At 55.0% G+C, this 24,204-nt stretch overlaps 1 protein-coding gene and 1 long non-coding RNA gene across 9 annotated transcripts; one reads left to right on the forward strand and one right to left on the reverse strand.

The window, feature by feature from the left end:
• On the reverse strand, nt 1–24,204 carry PTGES (prostaglandin E synthase). 8 transcript variants are annotated; one of them, XM_070250360.1, is made up of 6 exons: nt 23,800–24,200; nt 13,089–13,208; nt 11,473–11,779; nt 10,799–10,982; nt 7,453–7,535; nt 1–1,176 (listed from the first exon to the last, which is right to left on the reverse strand). In XM_070250360.1, exons 4-6 carry the CDS (start codon nt 10,925–10,927, stop codon nt 927–929), a joined length of 462 nt encoding a protein of 153 aa, XP_070106461.1. In that variant the 5' UTR covers nt 10,928–10,982; nt 11,473–11,779; nt 13,089–13,208; nt 23,800–24,200; the 3' UTR covers nt 1–926. The 8 variants fall into 8 exon arrangements, with proteins under 8 accessions (XP_070106461.1, XP_070106463.1, XP_023484371.1 ...); XM_070250362.1 differs by lacking the exon at nt 11,473–11,779 and having other exon boundaries at nt 23,800–24,168; XM_023628603.2 differs by lacking the exons at nt 11,473–11,779; nt 13,089–13,208 and having other exon boundaries at nt 23,800–24,204.
• LOC138920804 (uncharacterized) lies at nt 7,846–11,818 on the forward strand. Its single transcript, XR_011432621.1, has 2 exons — nt 7,846–9,483; nt 9,767–11,818. It is a non-coding gene; the product is annotated as an uncharacterized lncRNA (long non-coding RNA).

The raw sequence follows: 24,204 nt of genomic DNA on the forward strand, positions 1-24,204 counted from the left end.
TTGCCAAAGGCTCCATTTAATGATTAAAGCCACACACGTCTCAGAACAGGAGTCTAGGAGAGACACGTGGATTCCACATGCACACACGCACACACACACACATTCTCCACAGGAGGCACATTTGCGGTTTTCAAATCCTGCAGATACTGAAGGAGCCAGTAAGTTCCCTTTTGCGGTTGGTCCTTCAAGGCCCATTGTCCTTGATTTACAGCCTTCAGGAGCGACAGAAACCTCAGGGAGAGAAGGCAGACGTCACCGGGGGCCCCTCCCATCCGCCCCGGTGCCAGGCAGAGAAGGCTCCAGTGAGGGATGTGGACTGAGCGGAGGGCACCGAGCATAATGCCCCCTCACTGAACTCCGGCCGTAAAAGAAATCGCAACACACCCTGCGCGTCCTGGCCCTGCCTCTAGAGGGGGCTGCCAGGGGCTCGGGACCCGCCCGTGCTGGGACTCACCAGGAGCTTTACAAAAAATGCAGATGCCCAGGCCCCCCTCTAAATAGGCTGAACCAGAATTTCTGGGGTGGGTCTGAGAAGTCTGCATTTACTACAGCCCTGGATCGGATGACCATTAGGCTCAGGAATCTGAACTGGCCCTCCTCACTCTTCCTGCTCTTAGGGATGATGAAGAAGGAGTCATGTTTTAAATGCTCTATTATTTGAGTGGAAGGGTTTTCTATCAATCTTGACAGCTCGTCTCTAAACGGCTCCATCGGCCACTTCACCCAGGAATCCAAGGGGCGCACACACGCACATGTGCAAACACACACATATGCAAACACACACAGGTGCACTGGGTCCAGGATCCCGCGCTCAGCAGTTTGCCAGGAAACCAGGCCCCAGGGCCTGTCACAATCTGGAAGGGATGCCCAATCCCCTAGGCGGCTCACGGTCAGCGGTCTGGCGGCAAGGAGGTCTCAGCTGGCGGTCACAGGTGGCGGGCTGCTTCCCAGACGATCTGCAGGGCCATCGAGGCGCAGGGGAGCTGGGCCACGGTGTAGGCCAGAGAGCGGGTGGGCGCCCGCAGCTTCCCCAGGTAGGCCACGGTGTGCACCATGCGGCCCAGGAAGAAGACGAGAAAGTGCATCTGGGCCACGAAAGGGTCGGGCCCCAGGAAGGAGTAGACGAGGCCCAGGAACAGGAAGGGGTAGATGGTCTCCATGTCGTTCCGGTGGGCTCTGGGAAGGCAAGGGGGAGCGGTCAGCCAGGCGTCAGCGGTGAGAACACCACGGGAGGCAGCGGCCCTCTGCCCTGAGGGACCCCGCACCACTGGGGGTCATCTCAGGAGAGTCAAGTCCGCTCACGGCCAGGACAAGGAGAGCCCCAGAGGCAGGAGGGACCACGACCCTAAGCTCCCGTTAACGGGCTAGGAGCCAGACAGGCTGCTCCTGGGGTTTTCTTGCTGAGCCCTAGGGCTGGCTGGGCCTTGGCCCCCACCGCACTCTCCCCACCTTCCCCTCTGGCCTTGGATGCCAGGCCAGAAAAGTGGGGCTCAGCGGGGTGAGTGAGAGCTGGGAGGAGCCCAGGTCTGACTCGAGCCCATGCCCTTTACCCCCAAGGCAGCTCTGAGGCGCCCTCCTTCCGAATGCAGGTTCCCGGGCCCTCCCGAGCGGGCTGGGCTAGAGCCTAGGAGCGTGCATCTGAAACCCAGGCCCAGATCTGTCTTATTCTGCCGCTAAATATAAGCAACCCCTCCTCCCCGTTTTGGGGAAAATAAGAACAAGAACAGCTTCCACTCACTGGAGCCAACCAGCTGCCGGACCTCGGCAAAGCTCTTCATTTCATCCCTGCTGTCCTGTTTCTTTTTTTGTTTAAAATCATCAAGTGTGTGAGTCTGTGGAGTGTATCGGGGGCGGGACGGCTGTGTATAACCCTGCCATAAATAAATGACCAAGAAAGAAAACCCACTTCTGCTAAGAGTTGGTTCACATTTTCCGTGACTCCTGCTGATGGGCAGCTTCCTTTACAGAGGGTGGGGAGGTCGAGTCCCATAAATTAGAGACTGAGCGAGCGACTGAAGCCCTAGATGCCATGTTGGAAGTTCAAACAAACAGGAATCCAGTGCCCAGCCCATGACCTCCCCCAAGGACGGGCCACATGCGTGAGGCACCGGGACTCTGCTGGAATGGAAGCCCCTTCTCCAGGCCTTCCAGCTGGAACGCGTTTCTCCAAAGCTGCACCAGTGGGCCAGGCAGGGACCTGCTGCAGAGTCCTCCTCTTCCCTCCCACTTGCATGGAGAGCCTTGGGCAAACGCCTTGGTATGTGGCCTGATGGAAAGGAATTGGGCTGGACAGGGCAGGGAAGAGGACTGCAGCACTTGGCCACCAAGTGTCATAGGTGTCTCTGCAGCATGATAAGGGTCCGTGTGGTCAGGAGGCATTTGCACTGCAGCCTGAGTGATGAGGGGCAATCCATGCAGGAAGAAGAACTTTCCAGGGAATGGGACTGGCATGTGCAAAGGCCCTGAGGTGGGAATGAGCATAGTGTTTTCAAGGCACAGAAAAGTGACCCATGTGGCTGGAGTGTGGTGCACAAGAGGGAATAGGCAGGATAAGAGCGGGAGAGAGGCCTCATGAAGCGGGATAAGGAGTCTGGAATTCTGTCTGGCATACAAAAGCTCCCAGAAACCCAGCAGGGCCTGGATCTTTCTTAGGTCAAACTCAGGACATGGCAGTTGGTGTCTCTGTCCCCCTGTCCTGGAGCCAACATGGCCTTCCTGCTCCTTTTCTCCCAAATCTCAACCTTGAGACCCAGCCACAGGGAAAGCAAGTCTGCAGGAGGGCCAGCCTTGCCCAGCCAGGGAAGGACTGCTGGCTTCCACATCAGACAGAGGTGGGCACTGGCCAGACCCGGGCCCCGGGGAAGAGGAGAGGGGGAACTGAGGACTGGGGCCGCTCCAGTTCCCCAGTCAAGCAAGTTCCTCTGCCGACTTGTGAGTTATGAGGGAGGAGGCAGCCAGTGTTCCTCTACACTCTCATGGAGATGGAGCTGAGTATCCCAACGTGCCCCCACACCCTCTTAGAGGGACGCCCTTGGAAAACCCATTTTAGGTTGTCACTGTGTCCCAGAATGTGGTCTGCCTACCATAGGTGACCCACGAAATGGGACCACCTGGATGAGCTTTTTTTTTTTTTAAGGAAGATTAGCCCTGGGCTAACTGCTGCCAATCCTCTTCTTTTTGCTGAGGAAGACTGGCCCTGAGCTAACATCCGTGCCCATCTTCCTCTACTTTATATGTGGGACGCCTACCACAGCATGGCGTGCCAAGCGGTGCCATGTCTGCCCCCGGGATCCGAACCGGTGAACCCTGGGCCGCCAAAGTGGAACGTGTGCACTTAACTGCTGCGCCACCAGGCTGGCCCCTGGATGAGTATTTTTGTCATACTTATATATTTACCTGAAAGCGTCAGAAAAGCATAACTAGCATCCGAGACCCATTCATTCAGATACCTTTCCTTAAAGTACGTATTTCCATTTTAAGAGTGAGTCAGTTTTCAGAAAGCCGTTAAGAGAATCGTCAGCCAAACCCCAAAGAGCAGGAGGGAAAGAAGTCGGGGAGAGACAGGGCAGAGAGGAGGGACAAGGATGGAGACGGTGGTGGCCGGTGGGCGCCCTGCTCTGCGGGGCGGAACTCAGAGGTGGGGAGGGGCGGCCCTCACAGAAAACCGTGCAGCAAGTGCTGAGCGCCATCTCCCAGCTCCAGCAATCGGAACTAGAGGACTCAGAGGTCACCAGTGGGGGAGGAGAGGAGCCAGGGAGCTCAGCGCCTGCTCGCAGCCCCCTCCTCCCTCTGGCATGTCTCCGACCACAGCAGGGCCCCATGAAGCCGCAAGCGGTGCCACGGTCAGGGAGACGTGGGGAAAGCACGGATGATGCAAACAAACCCATCCTCCTCCTCCCCACCCCAGGATCCGAACCGGCAGACATGGAAAGAGTCACGTACCAGACAGACACTTGGGCAAAACGTGTCATTCCAATAATAACTGTTTTTTTAAGGTAAAAGTCACCCAAAGCAAAACCCCACTAGACTGGACTTGCAGAGCCTCCCGCGGCCCCAGGCTGCCTCCCCCTCAGCAGACATTGCAACACCAGCCGCATTTTATGGCATCAGGTGACAGAGTCGGGAGAGGGTGACCCATAGCTATCCCCGGGCATCCCGGGCAGGGACAGCTGCTGGGGGCCAGGCCAGGTCTCTCCCCTCCCCTCTGCCCTGTTCCCCATCCACACTGGTGACTTCCTTGAATCCAGGTTTGACACTAAGTAAAGGGCCACTTCGTTTTAAAGGCAGGTAGAAAAACGGAGTAAAACGAGGTTTATGCGGAGGGGGGTACTTTGGAGCAGAGCCCACGCGCATCACACGGCCTGGGCCCAATGGCAGCTGAGCCATGCGGCCTTGGCGAGCCTGTTTCTCCCGCCGGAGATAACAGTACCCTCCTCACAAGGTTGTTGGGAGGGCCGAGCGAGGTGGTATTTATAACGCGCCAAGAACACCGCCTGCTGCCGCGTAGGTGTGTTCTAAGTTAGCTGCCATCTTCTTCGTCATCATCATCATCATCAGCCCAGTCCTGGACACAATTGTTAAAGCTAATTTCACCCTCTGGGTTCTGCCAGACTCCAGACCGCCCTCAGACGCCCTGGCCCGACTCATAGACCACATCTTCGGGGTGCTGGGTGGAGCCTGCCGTCCTGCCATCCTGTGGGTGCTGGTGAGTGCCGGGGCCTCAGGCAAGTCTCCTCCCCCTCTGGGCCTTGGCTCACCGTCCACCCATAAAATGAACGTGCTGGATAATATCTAAGGAGCTTCTGGGCTCAGAATTGGGGACCAGTCTCCTGCCAAACCGGTTCACTCAGATTAAGTCCACAGACTCCAAACAGTCAGAAATACTCCAAAGCTCGGGCAGGTGTGTGTCTTCCTGCTTTGGGACCACTCAGAGACCCCCCCTCACTGCAGTTTCATACACACAGACTCCGAATTGGGCCAAAGACACACAGCCAGGAGACTTGGGAGGCATGGGGAGGCGAGGTGGCTGGGTTCCATCGCTTTCCTTGACAGCTGGTTCCTGACTCCCCCCAGGGCCCGGCTCGTGTTGTGGCCGCAGCATGTTCTCCTCCAAGAACCCGGACCTAGTGCCTTCATGTGTGCCCAGAAGGCTGACCCTCATGGCAACATAAACTCGATCTAATATTTAACTAACTTCTCCTTCAGGGCCTCTCCCACTCAGGTTCCAGCCAGTTCTCTGGTAGCAGACGACAGGACGGATGGCCCTCTGAGCTCTGCGGCCTCCAGGTCCCAGGATGTTAGGTGAAGTCAGGAGGAGGAGGAGCCCAGGGGACCAGGAACTCCCAGGTCTGGTCATGTGAGTTCCCGATGGATACTCATGGAGTGGATATAACACACCATTAAATGAGGTGCTCGAAAAGTGCTGAACTGAATTTCAACCGTCTGAGCATCGGCCCCATAGATGGGGAGTCATTTCGATCAAAGGAAAAAATTGTACTGGGCGACCAGAAATGTCTCGGCACCACATGGGTCTGCCGCTCTCCTGGGCGGGGTTACAGCCAATAAAAACAGCCCAGTTCCTAAGCCGCCCATGCAACCACTCCATGCCACAAGTACGCTTCGCAGCACGGAAGCTCCAAAGCTGAGAGAAGCTAGACACATCCTTTGGCGGCTGCTGTGAGCCGGTTCTGGCCTTCCACAGTCACGGCAGTGGTTGCCTCGACTGGCATCTTGCCCTTCTCCACTGCCCAGGAGAGCAAAGCCAACCAGGGGGAGGCCGGGGCAAGGTTCACCAGTAGGGCATTCTGTGTGGGTCTGGCTTTCGTTCACTAAAGTAAACTAGTGCTTAGCACTGTGTCCTGCACACAGTAGGTGCGCATTAAATGTTGAATGAATGGAAGATGGATGGATGGACCGCACACGAAGGACTGGACGCTGTAGTTATCTTAGAAAGGGCGAAATAGCAAAGAATTTCACTCCCTACATGACACGTGTCTGTAATTTTTGAAAACCACAAGTACGTATATTATTTTCAATGATCAAGAAAACCATAACAAAAAAAACCACTGACTTCCTTCTAATAAAAGAATCTCTATCATTTTCACTACAGCATCCCACCCACTTCCACGGGAAGGTGTTGAGAACTCCGTGAGGGTTTGTCCCCGTCTCACTCCTGCCCAGCTCCCCATCCCCCACCTCTCCAGCGACCTCCCCTGACAACCCCCAGCCCCTGGGAGTGCCACCTCCTCACTCTCCAGCCCACCGAGGTCCAGCAGCAGAGAGGAAACTGCCAAAAAGTCCAACACTGACACTGATCACTTGAAGTCATCATTTGGTCTCCAACAGAATTTTACACAGTCATTTTGTAAGAATCATTTCTTGAGTAATATTTACTCACATGGAAAGTGCTCATGAAATAATGTTAACTAAAAAAAATCAGAACCCCAAATTGGGTATATAAGGCGTGACTAATTTTATGAAAGATATTTAGACATAGAAGACGAAGAGGAGACAGACGAAAATGTTAACAATGATTAGAACCGTGGGAGGTTCTCCTCTTTCTCCTCTCCAAATTGTCTGAATGAGGAATTCTGATTTTTACAGTAAGAAAAATTGTTTTTGATTGATTAAGGGAGGCTAAGCGTATGAAATGATATTCAACTTCGCTCAGAGCGAAAGAAATACAGAGTAAACCCTGAATGTGCCGTAAATTTTCACCTATCACGTTGGCAGTGTATCCACCCCGAAGTGGGTGCACTGAGGCGGCGGAGGGAAACGGCACGCACACCTGCGGCAGGAGCGGCGTCGTGCACCGTTTGGCACTATTTCTGACCATCTGGCTGCGTCCTGCAGTTTTTGCTCACACATACACACCAAGGCAAATGAAAGAGGTTTGGGTGCAATTGCTCACAACAGAGACGGACTGAGAACACGGCCCATCAGAGGAACCAGTGAGATGAGCTCGGATCGTCCGTTCAACAGGAGGATGGTGTAGACCCCAGAGCATCCATACAATGAACGCGGCCCCTCTCTGGGCTGACGTGGAACAATCTGTGTCATTTGGGGAAAAGGCACAGTGCAGACCAGCGGGGAAAGGGGGGTCCTTTGCGGGTAAGAAGGAAAAAGCATAGCGCATGCGTTCACATGTGCAGACAGCGCCTCTGGGACGATGCGCGAGACACTGTAACAACCTTTGCCCTTGGAGAGAAGAGCTGGGGCGCTGGAGGCCAGGGGTCGAGGGAGACTGGATTTTCACGGGATGCCTGTTTCCAACTCTGTAATCCTGAGCCATGAGCAGGTTCTACTTTCCCACAATTAGAAATTAAATCAATGAATAAGTTAAAACAATCTGAGGGGGTCAGGAAGGCAGAAGAGCTTGGCCCCCAGCAGCCCCCAAACCCCGGGGGTTCAGAGAGAGACTGAAAGGCCAGGCCGAGGCCCAGCAGGACTTGCCTCAGGCAACGCTCCACGTCCTGGTCGTCCCGGTGAAACTGGAGGCCTCCGTGTCTCAGGGCGTCCTCGGGGTTGGCGAAAGCCTGGAACACACCAGCTGAGGGTCACTGAGATGCACGGCCCAGGCCCCGGGGTCTGCGGCGGCACGGCCACATACACATCCATCCACCAGCATCCACAAGCTCCTACTATGTGTCAGGTGCTGGAGACTCACCACGAAGGAGGCTGCTGTGGACTGAACGTCTGTGTGCCCTGTGCATTCATCTGTTGAAATCTAACCCCCGATGTGATGGGACCAGGAGGTGGGGCCTTCGGGAGTTGATTCGGTCACGAGGGTGGAGCCCCACAATTGGGATTATTGCCCTTATATAAGTGGCCCCGGAGAGCTCCCTCGCCCTTTCGCCATGTGAGGACACAGCCATCTCTGAACCAGGAAGCGAGCCCTCCCCAGACACCGAATCTGCCAGGGCCTTGATCTTGGACTTTCAGCCTCCAGAACTGTGAGAAATAAGTTTCTCTCGTTTACGAGCCACTTGGTCTGTGGCATTTTGTTAGAGCAGCCCAAACGGACTGAGACAAAGGCCCTCCCATCCACGCTTTTGTGAAGCTTACAGTCTGATGGAGGAATTGCCTGTGGAGCAGGGAAGACCAGGTGCTGAGTCTTAAGAAAGGGAAGACAGGGCTGGCCTTGAGAGTGCTCACAGAGACTTGACTGAGTCTGGGGGTCAGAGAAGGCTTTTCTTCTCCGAGGCAGTGACACTGAAGCTGAGGCTTAAAGGATGCGTCAACATTAACCAGAGGAAGGGAGGGTTGGAGCAACAGCATTCAAGGCATAAGGAAGAGTATGTGCAAAGACCCTGGGGTCAGAAGAAAATGGACATGTTTGCAGAACAGAAAACCAGGATGGCTGAAGCATAGAGAGCAAGGGATAGAGGCCCAAGATGAAGCTGCAGGGGTCAGCAGGGGTCCTAGAGGACCCTAAGAATTTGGACTTTGAACTAAGAGCAATGAGAGTGGGAACTCCAGCTCCACAATGACTAACTGCGGGTTTCTGGACTTCCCTGAGCCTCAGCTTCCTCATCTGTGAACCCTGGATCAGCGGAGCTCATGCACCCTGCCAAGAGTGAAGGAGAGAACTGGAGAAGCCTCCAGCACAAGATGGTTGGCACAGGAAGAATGCTTAACGAATTGTCAGCGGAAGGCAGACCCTTAAGGTCACACTCAGGTCATTAAAGGCTCATGCCTGTCACTCACTTCCATGGTTCCCTGCCGGCATCCTCAGCAGCAAGTTTGCTAAACTGCTCATCCAATGGCAAGTCCTGCTGCTGCTGACTCATGAGCCCAGGTGACACCTGTCCTCAAGCGCTGGTTTGTCCTGTCTGGTGGGCCTGCCCCTGCCCCACCCCAGAGGTGAACGTAGCATGGCACTGATGCCTGTCACGGCCAGGATGGGAGCCCTCACACCCAGAATTCCTCTCCGCTAGCCCTTAAGTCACGGAGTCATCAACTCTGACGGCCCTGCACAGAGTGCGTGGACCCACAACAGCCTTGAAAGGGCCTTAGCATTCAGTGGGCAGCTGCCTTTGGAGTCTAAAGTCCATGAGGTTGCTCGGTCCTGAAGACGGATCTGGAATGCAGGTGAGCCTGGCCGGGAGCCACCTGCAGTGTGGACCGGAGGAGCCCCGGTGACAGAAGCTGGAGTAACTACCTCTAGCTGGGGCAGGGGGGCAGGCCTCTGGATGCCCCCACGAGGGACCTGTGGCAGCTGCCGTTCGTGTTAATTCCGGTTGTAATAAGTAGTGAGAACCAACATTGGTGGACCATTTGCTCCGTGCCAGGCGCCGAATTCTCCTGGCAGTACTGTGATGAGCCCCAGTTTACAGATGAGGAAACTGAGCTCCCAGACTTGCCCGCGCTCCCAAGGCTGCTGGGTGCAGGAGCCAGAGCCCCATCCGTCACCTCCCCACAGTGCAGCTCTCCCGCTCCTTCCTGGCTGACACTGAACTCAGAGCAGAAACGATAGGGACACTGGTAAGGAGCACCTCGGGGACAGCCCAAGGGGATGTTCCTTCTGCCACTCCCCACTGACCAGGCACAAAAGCACTCCAACAGGTTTGTCTCCTCCCCTCCCTGAGCTCACATTGCAAGGAAAGCTCTGGGCTGCACCCTGCTGTTGAGGACCCCATCCCCCTGGAGCACGTGTGGGCTGGACACCCGGGTTCAAACCAGACTTCGCAAGTGATGTCTCCTCTCTGAGCCCGAGTTCCTCACTTGGAAAATAAGCTGAACCCGGCTCTTCCCCTCTTTCCCCTAGGGCTGTGGTGGGTATTAACGCTCAGCTCCATGGAAGGACTCAGTGGGTGAAAGCAGCTGCCCCTGCTCCGTGCCTGTAACCAGCATGCCAGGATGAGCCAAGGTGGGAGAAGTCAGGAGTGATCACTGTGCCTCTGCTCCGGGTGACAGTTCATCTGGGGAGCTGCCCTGCCTTCAGCCCTGCCTGTACCTGTGCCAGGAGCTGAGCCATCTGCCAGGCAAGATGCCACTCCCCAGTGTCCCACGCCACGCCTTTGAACTGGACAAAGGGGGACAGTGGGGCACAGTTTCCAGAAACAATTCCTCTCTGAAATGCCTGGGAGGATGGTCAGCAGGTGCACCCTGGGCCTCTGTGTCTAACAGGAGGGCTGGAGAGCTTGTCCGGGAACGTCCCGGGCTCTGGCTGTCCGGTGCTAGCCGAGTTGCACTGGAACCGTCCTCCCGCCCACCCACCCGGCCCGGCCCGGATCTCGGCCCCTTCCTTGTTCTGTCTCGGGGACTCGGAGCCTGGGGAAAGCTCCGCCCCGAGCGCTCCGGTGGAGCCTGGCTGAGACCTGCTCTGGAGGCTGCAGCAGGCTTGGAAGCGACCTCACCGGCAAGTTGGGAATTTCCACTAAAGGTTTCCGGGGCTCCTGTTTCGCCGGTTCCCACTCCACCCAAGCATCAGATCTCCCGTGCCGGGAAGCCGCCGGTCCGACGGAGGCTTTCCGCTGCTCGCTCCACCCCCAGGACCTGCTTTCCCGGAGCGGAGCGCAGGAGAGCCCAGGGCGGGCCGAGAGTCACGTCCTGCCGAGAAGTTACCTGGTGGCACAGCCAGTGAGTGAACGCTCTTAAAACAGAGGACAAGAAGGTGCAGGTCCTGCTGGGACCGAGTGCGCCATCCCAAAGGGCTGGGAGAGGCACCTGGGTCCCGGCCTGCTCACACTCGGGCGCTGAAAACCCCGTGGCCGTGTTTCTCTTGTCCCGGACCTTCCCCCAGCACAGCGCCAGAAGCGCGCGCACGCCGGGCTGGGTACCCGAGGGCGGCACGTACCTTCTTCCTCAGCCTCACTTGGCCCGTGATGACGGCCACCGCGTACATCTTGATGACCAGCAGCGTGCTGCAGAGCAGGAAGGCCGGGAGCGCCTGGCCACTCACCATCGCGAGGCTAGGGGGTGGCATCTCGGCGGCAGGAGCTCCGGGGAACACGGCGAGAGCAGGCGTGAGGCTGTGTCTCCTAGAGAAGGGCGGAGGCGGGGAGAGCAGTGAGGGGGGCCTATCCGCGCTCAGCACCCGCCCACGCCCAGCGGCAGAAGCAACATCGGACTCCAGATGCTGGGAGAGAAGCAGAGAGACGGAGGTGTCCCGGATCCAGGTACTGGTTCCGGACCACCCCTCCCTGGCAAATCCTTAAACACTCTCTAATCGGTTTTCTCCTCTCTAAAATGTGGGCTACCGCAGTGCCTGCCTTCTGGGGGTGTGACAAAACTGGCACATGGCAGGACCTGCATAGGTGGCCAGGTCACTGATCTGTTCCCACCTTCTTGAGGGTCAGGGCAAGTGCTGAGCATGAGAACCGAGCATCTGTCCGCACACTCAGCCTGCACCCTTGAACCACAGCCACACCTACACCCATGTGACTTTGATGTTCGTGGAAGGCTGAATAATGGCCCCCAAACACGTCCACGTCCCAACCCCCCCCCCCCCCCAGCCTGTGCACACCTTACCATATGTGGCAAAAGGGACTTTGCAGGTGGGAATAAGTTAGGATACTGAGATGGAGAGATTACTCTAGATTATCTGGGTGAATCCAGTTTCACCACGACGGTCCTCCGAAGAGAGAGGGAGCAGAATCAGAGGGAGAAAAGATGTGAAGACAGGAGCAGAGCCCAGAGAGGGGCGAAGATGCTCGGCTGCTGGCTTTGAGGATGAAGGGAGGGCCGTGAGCCCTCTGGAACGCTGGTGTCTCTAGAAGCTTGCAGTTCCCTTGACTTTAGCGCGCTGAAATTGATTTAGGACTCCTGGCCTCCAGAACTGTAAGATAATAAACGTGTGTGGTTTTAAGCCGCTAAATTTGTGGTCATTTATGACAGCAGCCGGAGGAAACTAGCAGGCTTTTCCACGGTCTTCTTTAGCATCTCTATCACTAGCACCAGCTGTGTGACCTTAGGCAAGCAGTCTCCCTCTCTGAACCTGTTTCCTCAACTGTAAAATGCAGCTGACAGTCAGTCACTCCCCACAGCAGCTGTGGGAACTAAGAAGAGTCATGTCTAATTATTAAGCACCTGGCGCATACAGTGCCCTCCATCTATATGAGCCTCTGAGCCTCAGTTTCTTCCTCCTCAAAATGGGGATAATGATCCCACCCAGGAAGGCTGCCAGGAGGGAAAGTCGGTAACCCCTGCCCTTGCTGCTGGCGGCAGTGGGTGGAGAGTAGGGAGGGGGTAGGTGGGGGACGGGGTAGCTTCTTATCCATTTGCTATGTGCCAAACCTTCCTTATCTGGACAAAAGATGTCCTTGTAAGCTGACACCACTGTTTCAGGAGCATGGGGCTGCCAGGCAGGGTTGTCCCAGCCTCAGGAGATAAACGATAGGTCACGGTCAGGACGCAGAAAGCATCGGATGTCCTGAAACCTGTTTTCTCCCTGCCTGCAAGTCGGGAGGAGCTGTGCTGGCTTGCTCCTTGCTGATGTTTCTATCTGAGAACAGAGGGTGCCCCCCTCTCTTGCCTCCAGCTCTGAAGAACCACCAGAGGCGGCTGTCTTTCTTGTCAAAAAGCTCAGTTATGGGGTTGGGGTCTGTGGCTGTACTGCCCCCAGAATCGAGGACCAGAGACAGCCCAGCAAAGCACCCTCGGTGTCCATCCCTCCTTGGACGGGGCGGGCTCTGTCCTGTTTGTTCTTCTGAAACGACAAGCTAGAAACGTCACCAGCAGGGTTGGGAAAACCAGCGTGGGCAAGGAGCAGATGATAACCTACTGTGACATGGAGCCAAAAATAAGAGGGACTTTTGTAGGGATGTCCTTCCCACTAATGTGTTTGACTTCACGGTAAGAATCTTTTCCTCGTCATCTGCTGAAATGAACCAGTTAAGCCAGGGCTTGGCAAGGAGGACAATCCCCTCTCTGATCTTCCGCCAAGAATTTCCCTACAGCCTCTCTCAGTCAGCGGAAGCTGCCATGTTTTGGGTGGCAGTGATGATAGTGGCCTTACTTTTCTCTAAGCTCCAATTACATTCTCTGCCCGTAAAATGGGATTGGTGCCCCCTGCCTTGCACGGGGCGGGGGGTTGGGGGGACTGGAGAGGGTGTGGGAAGCACAGGGCAGGGGATGGGGGTGCTCACCGTGGGCGTGGCCCTGAGGCCGACAGGAAACACAGCGGTGCCTGCACAAAATGAGGGCAAGGGATGGCCTGCGTCGCTCCAGGAAGCCTCCTGGGTGTTGGAAATGTTGTATATCTTGACCTGGTGGCGGTTACACAGGTGGATATAGATGTCAAAATTCACTGAGATGTATCTTCAAATCTTGTTACTTTACAGTATTTAAAAAAAAAAAATTTCTTCCATCACAACTCCACAACCCTGAGCAAAGAGGAGGTGTTATGTCTAAAGCCCCATGTGGCTCCTTCCAGCTCACCCTCCTCGGCATTTCCTGAGGATCAGAGACCCAGCTCTCTGGGCTATTTAATTGTCTGTGACTTCAGAGAAGCCCCAGGGAGAGCAGGAAGTGGCCCCACCTTGCCCGCTGGTGCCTGACCTCAGTGAGTATTGCTAGGGCTTTCTCTGGCCAGGGATGGAGAAACGCAGTGACGAAAAGAATGACTGTAGCCGAAGTGACCTTTTAAGTCAGATTTGTACTGTAGTCGTCACTGTAGCATCAACCCTGCTGGGAGAGGCAGTGTTTGTGAAATGTGGTGTGCGGGCTGCAGAAGAGGCAAATGTCAATTAGTGAGCACTTTCCGATCGCTCTGCAGCCCCTCCTGGGGCAGAGGTGGCCTCTCAGGATGAGCAATTCCATGAGAGATGATTTTGTCTGCCAGCTCACCTCTCTTTGCTACCTTCCTCTGGAAAGTCACACCCTTCCTTTCAGGAACTGTACTCCTATTGCCTGTAATTCTGGTGGGAGAACCAATCAGAATGCTCTATCTTCTTCCTGTGGGGAAGCTGTGTGATCCAGACCAGCCAATCACAACGTTCCTGGCACCTGGCCACTGAGATTGGTCCAAGCGGAACCAATCAGAGAACTTTCCTGGGAATTTAGGTTCTGACACAGATAGAGACACCGCTGGCGGCTCCAGGAGGGGCCCTGGGATGGTGTTGGCCTGAAGTTGTGAGCATCCATTCTTCCTCCTCACACGGAGGAAGGCTGTATTCTGGAGGAGACAATGAGGCCCCAACTTCTGACTCACCCAGATCTGGGAATCTAGCGGTTTCCTTTTTCACTTAAACAAAACATCAATCAAATTACGTCTCTCCTCTGCTCCAAACTGCAGTGGCTCCTATCTCACTCAGAGTCCAAGCCGAAGTCTGGACGATGGCCCGTGACCCCATCCCCATCTGGTTCTCTCTGAATTCCTTTTACTCCTCCCCATCTCTCTCAGTCAGCCTCTCCCATTCCCTCCTTGCTGGTCCTCACACATGCCAGACGCTGTCCTTTCTCCATCCCAGCTCTGGCTGCTCCTCTGTCTGAAATTCTCTCCCTCTCAGCATCCCCTGGGTTGACACCTCATCTTCAAGTCTTTGCTCAATTCTCAGGCCCACCCTGACCATCTCAGTCGGTTCTGCAGCCTGTCCCCACCCCGAGCACTCCTCATGCCACTTCCCTGCCTCTGCTCTCTCTCTTCTTTCCGTAGTGCACGTCCCCGGACGACGCATTTTATTTCATATCCCTGCTGTCTAACACCTGGCTTCCGAGGGCCGGAACTTCAGTTTTGTTTTCCGACGGACCACAAGCCTTGGTCCTGTGCCTGACACATCGACACAGCTGCCGTTTGTTGAATTGAATTGAACTGAGATGACTTGATTCAGATTTCTCTTCTTTATGACCAAAAGAGTCTAGACCAAAGTAAGTGAAAAGCTCCAAACTTTGGTTCTCGGTCCTGACTCCTGCCCGCCTACTTCCTGGAATGCCCGGGGGAGCCTCTCCCAACAGGCAGAGAGCCAGGGAAGAGGCCTCCGGGTCTCCGAGTGGGACCGGCTGCCGGGCAGGCTGGGGCCAGAAGGAGATGATTGGGGCATTGCCCCAGGGCCCCTGCCTTTGATAACCATTCAGTCAGAACCGGAAAAGGTGGTGCGATGTTAAATTGAGCTAATTTGCACGTTGGCAGCCCCAACACTCGTCCAGCAGTGTAGAAACACAGCAGCTGACATTTATGACAAGGATAAATGCAGAAGACTCGGAAGCTGCCAGTCAGCGAACAGGGCTGGTCTGGGGCTGCATGCCAAGCCCAGCCTGGCTCCTGAAGCCGTTCCTGAGGCAGCCACGATGGCCTTCAGGGAGGATGCGATCCCGTTTAAGGAGAGCAGGCAGATGGGGTGACGGTCACAGGGTCACTGGACATTGCCCATACGGCCACCACTGGGCTAATTCCAGAGGCCATTGCATTTAATCCTGCTGAGGAGATATGACTATTAGGCCCATTTTAAAGACGTGGGACCTGAGGCCACGGTTGGTGTTTGTATACTCACCCTGGGACGTCCCACAGCTGGGCTTGGATCGAGGTGGATGTTCTTGACACAGAGGCAGTACCGTTCCAGCTCTGGGGCTGGGGGCTCAGGCCCAGAGGAACTGGATGTGGTAAGCGCTCAAGGACTAGCAACTTTTAATGAATAACTTAGGGTCTCTCCCACTGTCTTCGTGTGTCCCGAGTCAGGAAAGCATGAAGAGCTCCCCAGGGAAGCTCTCGCCCTCTTGGGAGCGAGGAACAGCAAGGTTGCTCAGCTGTGGAGTCCAGTGGTAAGAAAAGACTAGATAGCCACACTGTGGAATACTACTCAGCCATTAAAAGGGATGAATTGTGAATACGTGCCACAGTGTGGGTGAACCTGGACAATATTATGCTGAGAGAAAGGAGCCAGACCCAAAAGGCCACATATTGGCTGATTCTCTTTATATGAAATGTCCGGAACAGGCAAATCCACAGAGACAGAAAGTAGATGGGTGGTTGCCAGGCTGTGGGTGGAGGAGGAAGGGGAGCCACTGCTTAAGGCATGCGGGGTTTTCTTTCAGGAAGACAAGAAAGTTCTAGAGGTGGATGGTGGTGATGGTTGCACAACAATGTGAATGTGATTAATGCCACTGGAATTGTACACTTTAAAATAGTTTTATGTTAAAAAGAGAAAGAAAAAAAGAAAAGCCACGGCCGCTGTCTTGTTCATAGCTGTATTTACACGCCTAGCATGGTGTCTGCACTGAGCCAGGCTTTGTAAATATTTGTTGGAAGACAGACCGCCTAATGTGTGCAGGAAATGCTAGTGGATTCCTGGGGCCGGCTGTGGTGCCCAACCTCTTTTCCTGTCTCGGGAGATCCAAGCTGCTCCAAGCTTGGATCGAGCGTGGCCCTTGATGGAGCCCGTCTGCTGCCCCCCCGGCCTGCGAGCCTCAGCTTCCATTCCCGACATACAGAGCTGTGATTGGAAAGGGAGCACTTCCTGGATGCAGCCTGGGGACAAGGCGCAGCTGACGGGAGAGGCAGACGGGGGCCGAGGGCGGGGAGCACTGTTTATCCCAGCACAAACCACTGCCAAAACATTCCTAGGGAAGCTGTGTCACCCCGAGTGTGGCTCTAGGCAGAGGCTCCAGGATCAGCGAGAGTCAAGACCCTGCCCTGTGCATCAAGCGAGCACACGCGGTCTCACGCTTACACGTGCACCACCCACGGATGCTGTGTTCCCGCGGGCGATTCCAGCGTCCAGCTCTCAGACACATGGAACCCATTTCCTAGGAGGCCCTGGAGGGGAGCTTTGCATTCCTAGGACCGGGCTCAGCCAGTGAGGGCCCAGGGGACGGGGGTTTTCAATGCAGGAAAGATGGGAAGCCCCCCCACCTCTTCAGCAGCCTCCAGGATGCAGGCCTTCCGCAGTCCCACGAGAAGCACAGCCCCTTTCCCTCAGGGCCTTTGTCACGGAGACAGGGTTTTATGACTGTGGGTTTTTTAAACTGATCATCTAAATGTGCCAGATGCTGAAATTGTCAAGGGGGCAACATGCGTGTTTCCTCCTTTAGCTCCATGCAAGGGTCGTAGTCTCTGCAACTCCTGACGGTCCATCTCAACGCGAACCCTCCAGTCCGGGGAATGCATTACTTTCTGATAATAATAACAACAATGGCCGCCGACGCCGCCTTCATTTCTGAGGCTCCTCCCAGGAGCCTGGTACCTTTTACATGCGTTTTGTACAAATCTACCTTGCGTTATCTTCAGCATCGTCACCCTCCATTATGGAGCATTATCGGACCCATTTTATACATGGAAAAGCAGGCTTGAGGCTATGAATGACCTTCTCTAGGGTCACTGGTCTGGCAGAGGCGGAGCTGTCGGGAGCCAGAGCCCATACTTGTAACGCTCAGGCGGGGCTGAAGTTTGAAGTCAAGCCAGCCTATTCCCTTCTTGCACAATTCTCGTTGTTCAAAATTCCTTCCTCTTTGGAGCCATAGAGAAAACACATGCTCCCCTCCCCTCGCCTCCTCTGATTTGCCCTTCGGAAGTCAGAAATCGGAAGCCATCGCCAGGCCAGCCTGGATCTCCCCTTCCGGGCAAATCAACCGCCACCCCAGCAACTCATCCTCAGATCTCACGTTTTCCAGCGCCCACGACCAGTGGATCGTTCTGTCTGCAAAGGTCCCTCTTAGAGGGGCCGTAACCCCGTGTGCCGCTGACCCAGCTCAGACCAGACGGGGACCACCACACCTCGCTGGAGACCCCTCACTGCTCCAAGCACAAGAAATGTGACTCCGAGCAGGTCTGGTCACATAATTTGTGGGACCCGGTGCAAAAGGGAAATGCAAAGCTCCTTGTTCGAAAGTTATTAAGAATTTCAAGACAAGGACAGTGAAGCACTAAACTGAGCCTGGGACGGTGAGCGAGTGCACAGTGCGCCCTGCTCCGAGCCCGGGGTCACTCGGCGGGGGGCATGTGCTAGACAAAGCCAGAGGAAGGTTCACCTCTGACCTCATGGGATCTGTCACCACCTCGATCTAATATAACGGGGCCGACATTTTATTATCAGTAAAAACATCAAGAATCATAGCAGCTGGCGTTTTCGAGTGCTTCCCCTGAGCCAGGCGTCCTGAAATTTTTTTTTTAGGATTTTTTTTTTTCCTTTTTCTCCCCAAAGCCCCCCAGGACATAGTTGTATATTTTCAGTTGTGGGTCCTTCCAGTTGTGGCATGTGGGACGCCACCTCAGCATGGCCTGATGAGCGGTGCCATGTCCGTGCCCAGGATCCGAACCCATGAAACCCTGGGCTGCCAGAGCAAAGTGAGCGAACTTAACCACTCGGCCACGGGGCCGGCCCCTGAAATATTTTATTTGAATGACACTTACATAACGTTCACCATGTGCCTGAGAAACGTTGGCTTATTTAATCTTCATAACGTCCGGTTGAGGTAGGTGTTATTACTCTGCCCGTTTCAAAGACGAGAACCTGAGGGATGGAGCTGTCGAGGAAGTTACCCAGTCGCACAGCTAATAAGTGGCCTCGCAACAGCTTTTGGGGTTAGGACTCCTAACACCATTGCCTCTAATTTTCAGCGAGCACTCCTGAGGCTCAGAGGGAGAAAAACCCCAGCGTGAAGACATCACAAGTGCAGGATTTAAACGTAGAGCCACCCAGTTGCAGAACCCACACTCTGAGCCTGCTGCGGTCCGGCCTCCACTGAAGACCCAGGTAACATGCCTGGGGTGCATTGCACAGCGTCCCCCAAAAGATAGGTCCACGTCCCAACCTCCGGCACCTGTGACCTTATTTGGAAATAGGGTGTATGATCATTAGGGTTCTGCAAAGAAACAAAACCAGTAGGATTTATTATGAGGAATTGCCCCATGAGATCAGAGAGGCTGAGAAGTCCACCATCTGCCGTCTGCAAGCTGGAGACCCAGGAGAGTGGGGGGGTGGGGTTCAGTCCAAACCCAAAGGCCTGAGACTCAGGGAGCCGATGGTATGAACCCCACCCAAGAACTGGAGAAGACGAGATGTCCCGGCTCCAGCAGTAAGGCAGGAGAAGGGAGATGACTTCTTCCTTCCTCCACCATTTATTCTGTTGAGGCCCTCACCGGATTGGGTGAGGCCCACCCACAATGGGGAGGGCAGTCTGCGTTACTGAGTCCAGGATTCAAATGCTAATCTCATCCAGAAACACTCCCACAGATGCACCAGAAGTGATGTCTAACCTAGAACCCCGTGGCCAGTCAAGTGGACACATAGGATTCACCGTCACAGGGGCTTTGCAGATGTATTTTCAGTTGAGGATCTTGACATGAGATCATGCTGGCTTTAAGGTGGATTCTGAATCCAATGACTGTGTCCTTACAACAGAAAGGAGAGGAGGATTCAGATACACAGAAACAGGAAAAGGCCATGTGAAGAAGGAGGAAAGATTGGCGCAATGCAGCCACAAAGACCGCTGAGGGCTGCCCGTGCCACGGGAGAGGGGCCTGGGAGCAGTGGACCCCCGGGGCCTCCAGAAGGAGCCACCCAGCCGACATCGTGATTTCAGCCCTCTGGCCTCCAGAATCTTGCCCCAGAGAATAAAATTCTTTTGTTTAAACCACTCGCGTCATGGTAATCTGTTACAGCAGCCCCAGGAAATGAACACAAAGCCTTCTCGTGTTTTTAAAAGTGTTTGTGCATCCACGCGACATGCGTACCTGCTGGGTGGATCCCCAGACAGTGCCTGCTTCACATAACTCAGCCAAAGACTGAAGACTTATTTAACTGACGCTGCCAACTTGAAAATAAACCCACAGGTCCTTCCAGGACCCCCGAGACCCAAGGGCTGCAAATGGGAACTGTTCTGATTCCTCGTTTACAGACAAGGAATCGGGAAGGGGAGGCGGCCCCCCCTCCTTACGGTCGGAGAAGAGCGAGGACAGTCCGGCTCGCCTGGCCTCTAAGGCTGCGTGCGGAGTAGCGCTGTCCACCAGGGACATGATGCACACCACCGTGCAGCCACACAGGGAACTTAGAATTTTCTAGTAGCTATGTTAAGAAAAGAAAATGAAGCAGGTGAAGTTAATTTAAATAATCATATTCGTTTCCTGGGGCCACTGTAACAAATTACCAGAAACTTGGTGACTTTAAGCAATAAAAATTTATTCCCTTGCAGTTCTGGAGGCCAGAACCCAAACCAAGGTGTCATCGTGGCTGCACTGCCCGCACAGCCTCAAGGCTGGGGGGGTCTGTTCCTGCCTCTTCCAGCTTCTGGCGGCTGCCGGCATGCCTTGGCTTGTGGCCGCGTCACTCCAGTCTCTGCCTCCGTGCTCACACTGCCCCCTCCCCTGCTCTCTGTCTGTTCCAGTCTTCCTCTGCCCCCCACTCATAAGGATACAGGCGATCGCACTGAGGGCTTCCCTGGAGAATCTCCGTATCTCAAGATCTTTAACCAAATCACAGTTGCAAAGAAAGATGCCTTTTCCACAGAAGGTAACATTTACAGGTTCCAGGGGTTAAGACCTGACATCTTTGGGGGACATTATTCAGCCTACTACACTATATTTTATTTAACCCGGTTTGTCCAAAATATTATCATTTTAATATGCAATCAATATTTTTTCATTATTAATGAGATATTTTCCCCTTTTTTCATATTAGGTCTTCAAAATCAGGTATGAATTTTACACTCGTGGTACATCTCTATTGGGGCTTCCCACGTTTCGGAAGCTCAGGGACCACGTCTGGCTGTGGCTGCCATATTGGACAGCGCACTCGACACAAAGGTTTCTGGGACTTTTGTCTTCTTGGTGTTTTGTTCCTTTAAGGCACGGGGAACAAGGTCACATTTGTTAGCATCTCAACGATTAGATTAGAATCTCAGATAAAATGCATGCCTTTCAGTCCAGACCCGTGAATCAAGAGGCTGAAACTGCCCTTGAGGTATGTGCCCAAATCGTGGGCTGATTTTGAGCAATCTGGACTTAAAGTCAACTCTGCAGACCCCAATTTATTACCAAAAGGACAGCAAAATGCCTCTTCCCGTCTGCGATAAGGATGCCAACCTGGGGGCTGAGTTTTACAGTTTGGAAAGCGCTGATTTTCTGTGGCCAGCTCATATGTTAAATTTCATCCCACTTTCAGAGAAGAGGAAACTAAGGCCTGGAGACACCAAGTGAGCTGTCGACCATGGCCCAGAGGCTGACGAGCAGGAAGGGGCACGAGGCCTGAGCCAGTGCTCGGTGGCTGTCAGGCAGCCCTGCTTCCTGTCTGAGCATCGTACTTCGCCTCTCCGAGCCTTGCTCTCCCCATCTCTAAGATGGCCGTGCTAATAGGCCCTCAGCCCAGGCTTGCTGACATAACCCACGTGGCCTGTAGAACTGTGCCCGGCATGAAATACAAAATATCACTGCTATTGGTGTTGTTTTAACAACTGAGATTCAACCCGGCCAGTGTAACCCCGGAAGCCGAGCCCAGGGCCTGGGGATGCATGTACAAAGGTCTACTCGCCTTCCACGAATTAGCAGTCCAGTCGGGGAGGAGACCGGTAAAGGACTAACTACCCCACAGCAGGAGAAGAACCATAATGACGTGTGTGTGCCAGGTGAGGAGAGAAGCACAGAGTTTGAGAAAGGGGGCTTTTGCCGGGTCCCCCAGGAACCTGATTGGCTGCTTGGAAGCCAGGGGGTGTACTGGATAAGGCCCAGAATGGGGGCCCTGCCTGAGCCCCTGTAAGGTGGTCCCCCTCATACACAAGCAGACACCTCCTGCAGGGAAGCAGCCCCAGGCAATTCCTGGGTCGGGCCCCCATGGACACAGAGAGCCCCTGACCACAGGGAGCCAATGGGAGGCTAGACAACAGCCAATGACATCGACAGCCAGGGAGATTCCGCCCTAACAGGTGCTCCCCAGGTGTGAACGGAAGATACCCAGAGAGAGACGGGGAGGTGGGCACAGGAGCCCAGACACACCAAGAGGGGCCAGCTCAGTGCCCGAGGGCTCAGCTGTGAGCGGCAGGAACAGGGCAAAGAACGTGTTGAGAACTAAGCCCCTCTGTGAATCTGCTTCAGGTTCTGGCCAGCCCTGGGGTCCTCACCCGCGCTCCCGTGTCCCACCGGAGAGGTTCCCCTTGTACCGAGAGCATCCTCCCATGGGCTCCTCTATCCTGGCCTCCTCGGGGCAGCTCGGTGCTAACAACAACAAAGCGAACCAATGCCACTAGCCCAGACTGGTCAGTGCAGGTCTGCACTGGTTCCACTGGATGCTGGGGTCCATGAGAAGCCAAGGCCCCATCGAAGGCCATTTCGGATCCCACTTGTCCTCTGGGTCCCTCAGGGGAAGACGACATTTTCTGTGCAAGCCTCTGACTGCTTCCTTGTCCCCCCATGACCCTAACTCCACCACCATGAAGGCCTCCGGTTCTCACCTTCCCCAAGAGCCAGGTCGTCCCTGGCACAGAGGAGCGCGTATTGACCCGAGCGAGCCCCTTGCAGCCAGCTGCCCCTCCTCACTGCCTGTTCCTGCCAGGCTGTTCTCTGGGCACGGTTCTGGCCACATGGACCCATCAAAGGCCACTAGGGCCGTGAGTGTGTCCTGGTTGAGCACGTTGAAACAGCAGCTGCGAGAAGAGACCAACCAGCTCTGCGGGGAGGGGGCCAGGCCCCGGGGTTGAGCAGGCACCGTCTGGCTCCAGGACAAGAATGGGACCTGGCAGAAAAGAACAGGATCCTCCTGCCGGACAGGGCAGCTGAGGGACAGAGCTTCAGCTGGGGCTGGGGACACAAGCTGGGCAGTAAAATTTAGTGATAAAATAATAATTATTATAGAACAAGATTAATGATAATAATAGTTAACTAGTAACAATAACTAATAATATTTTCCAGGTCCTGTGCCCAGTGCCTTATATATTTGCTCATTGGCCTACTGTTATCCCCATTGTAGAGATGAGAAAATTGGGGTTCACAGGAGTGAAGGGACTCCATCAATTTCGGAGCTAAACTATAGTGCCATGTGTATACATATGGCTGGTGTGTCTGACAAAGACTCTTCAGATTGCCCAGGGCAGGAGGACGGCTGAGAGGCGCTGGTGCTCAGAGCAGGCTGTGGAGACCCATTGGGCGGGTCTCCATGGGCCCTGCTGGACGCTCTGACCTCCCCCAGGATCTGCAGTTTCCAATCCGGCCTGCTCATCTCAGAACCGCAGTCAAGCAGCACGTGCACTATAATGGCACTGGGCTGGGAGGTGGTGTTCTGGAAGCGTTCTGAGCTTGGAGCCTGGAAAGGACCAGACACATCCCTCGCCATCCCTCGCACCCTCTGGCACCGGCTGCAGCCCGGGACCCAGGCAGCCTGGCTTGACCATCTCGGAAGGCCATGACCCTTCTATCTCTTCGTCAGCAGCCCCTCCAGCCCTGGGGACAGCACAGGTTTTGGCTTCTGAATTGCACCCCATTATCCTAGAGGAAAAACTTCTGCTTCTTCCTGGCTGGAGGCCCAATTTGCACCCAGCTTTCAGTCCTTCCCTAACTCTGCACAGATTGAGCCACACATGGAGCACATGAAAGCGGCGGGCCTGGGACCAGAAAGCCAGGGCGAGTCCTCATGGGAACCAGGGACACATGAGGCCCCAGAACAGCTATTGCTGAAGGTGGCAGAGTTAAAGCGAGAGACGGGAGTGCACGGCAGACGTGCCTGCTCGCTCATTCACCCATTCACCCACGTGACCCCTGAACCCTGGCCCTTAAGTGTGCCAGGCCCATGCTGGCCAGGACACAGGGGTCACGTCAGAGGCCCCTCCACATCCGGAGTGGTTTGGGGTTTTCCCTGAGGCAGAGTCGACCTCATGACCTCTCTCAACCCAGGCCGGGAGCTCCTCTGAGCCAGCCTCGCCCTCCCTCCTGCCTCTTACCCTGGCCCCAGACGCCTCTGCCTGAGCTCATCAGGTGATGCCTTCAGCGATGTCACAAGGCCGGCCTCGGCCAGCTGGAAATCCGAGGGGCTTCGGGGCTCTTGCTTTCTCCTCCCTCTCTCTCAAGCATGACTCAGGCGGGGACAGGCCCTGGGCTGTGGTGAGGTTCTCCATTTTTACACAACAGCATTCTTCACTCCGACCCTGCAGGAGGCCCCTTGCCCGCCTCTCAACCCCTGAGAGTCATGGCTCGGATCGGACGCTGGGCAGATGCAGACTCTCTCCTCTGCCAGGGGTCAAGGCCAGTCCTCAGGAAAGGGCCACAGCGGAGGGGAGCGTCCACTCCACTCCAGAGACACCCTCTGCCCTGCATGGCTGGTACCTCCTCCCTCCTTCTCCCCCTCC

Source organism: Equus caballus, chromosome 25 (genome assembly GCF_041296265.1).
Source record: "Equus caballus isolate H_3958 breed thoroughbred chromosome 25, TB-T2T, whole genome shotgun sequence".
Lineage (NCBI taxonomy): Eukaryota > Metazoa > Chordata > Mammalia > Perissodactyla > Equidae > Equus > Equus caballus.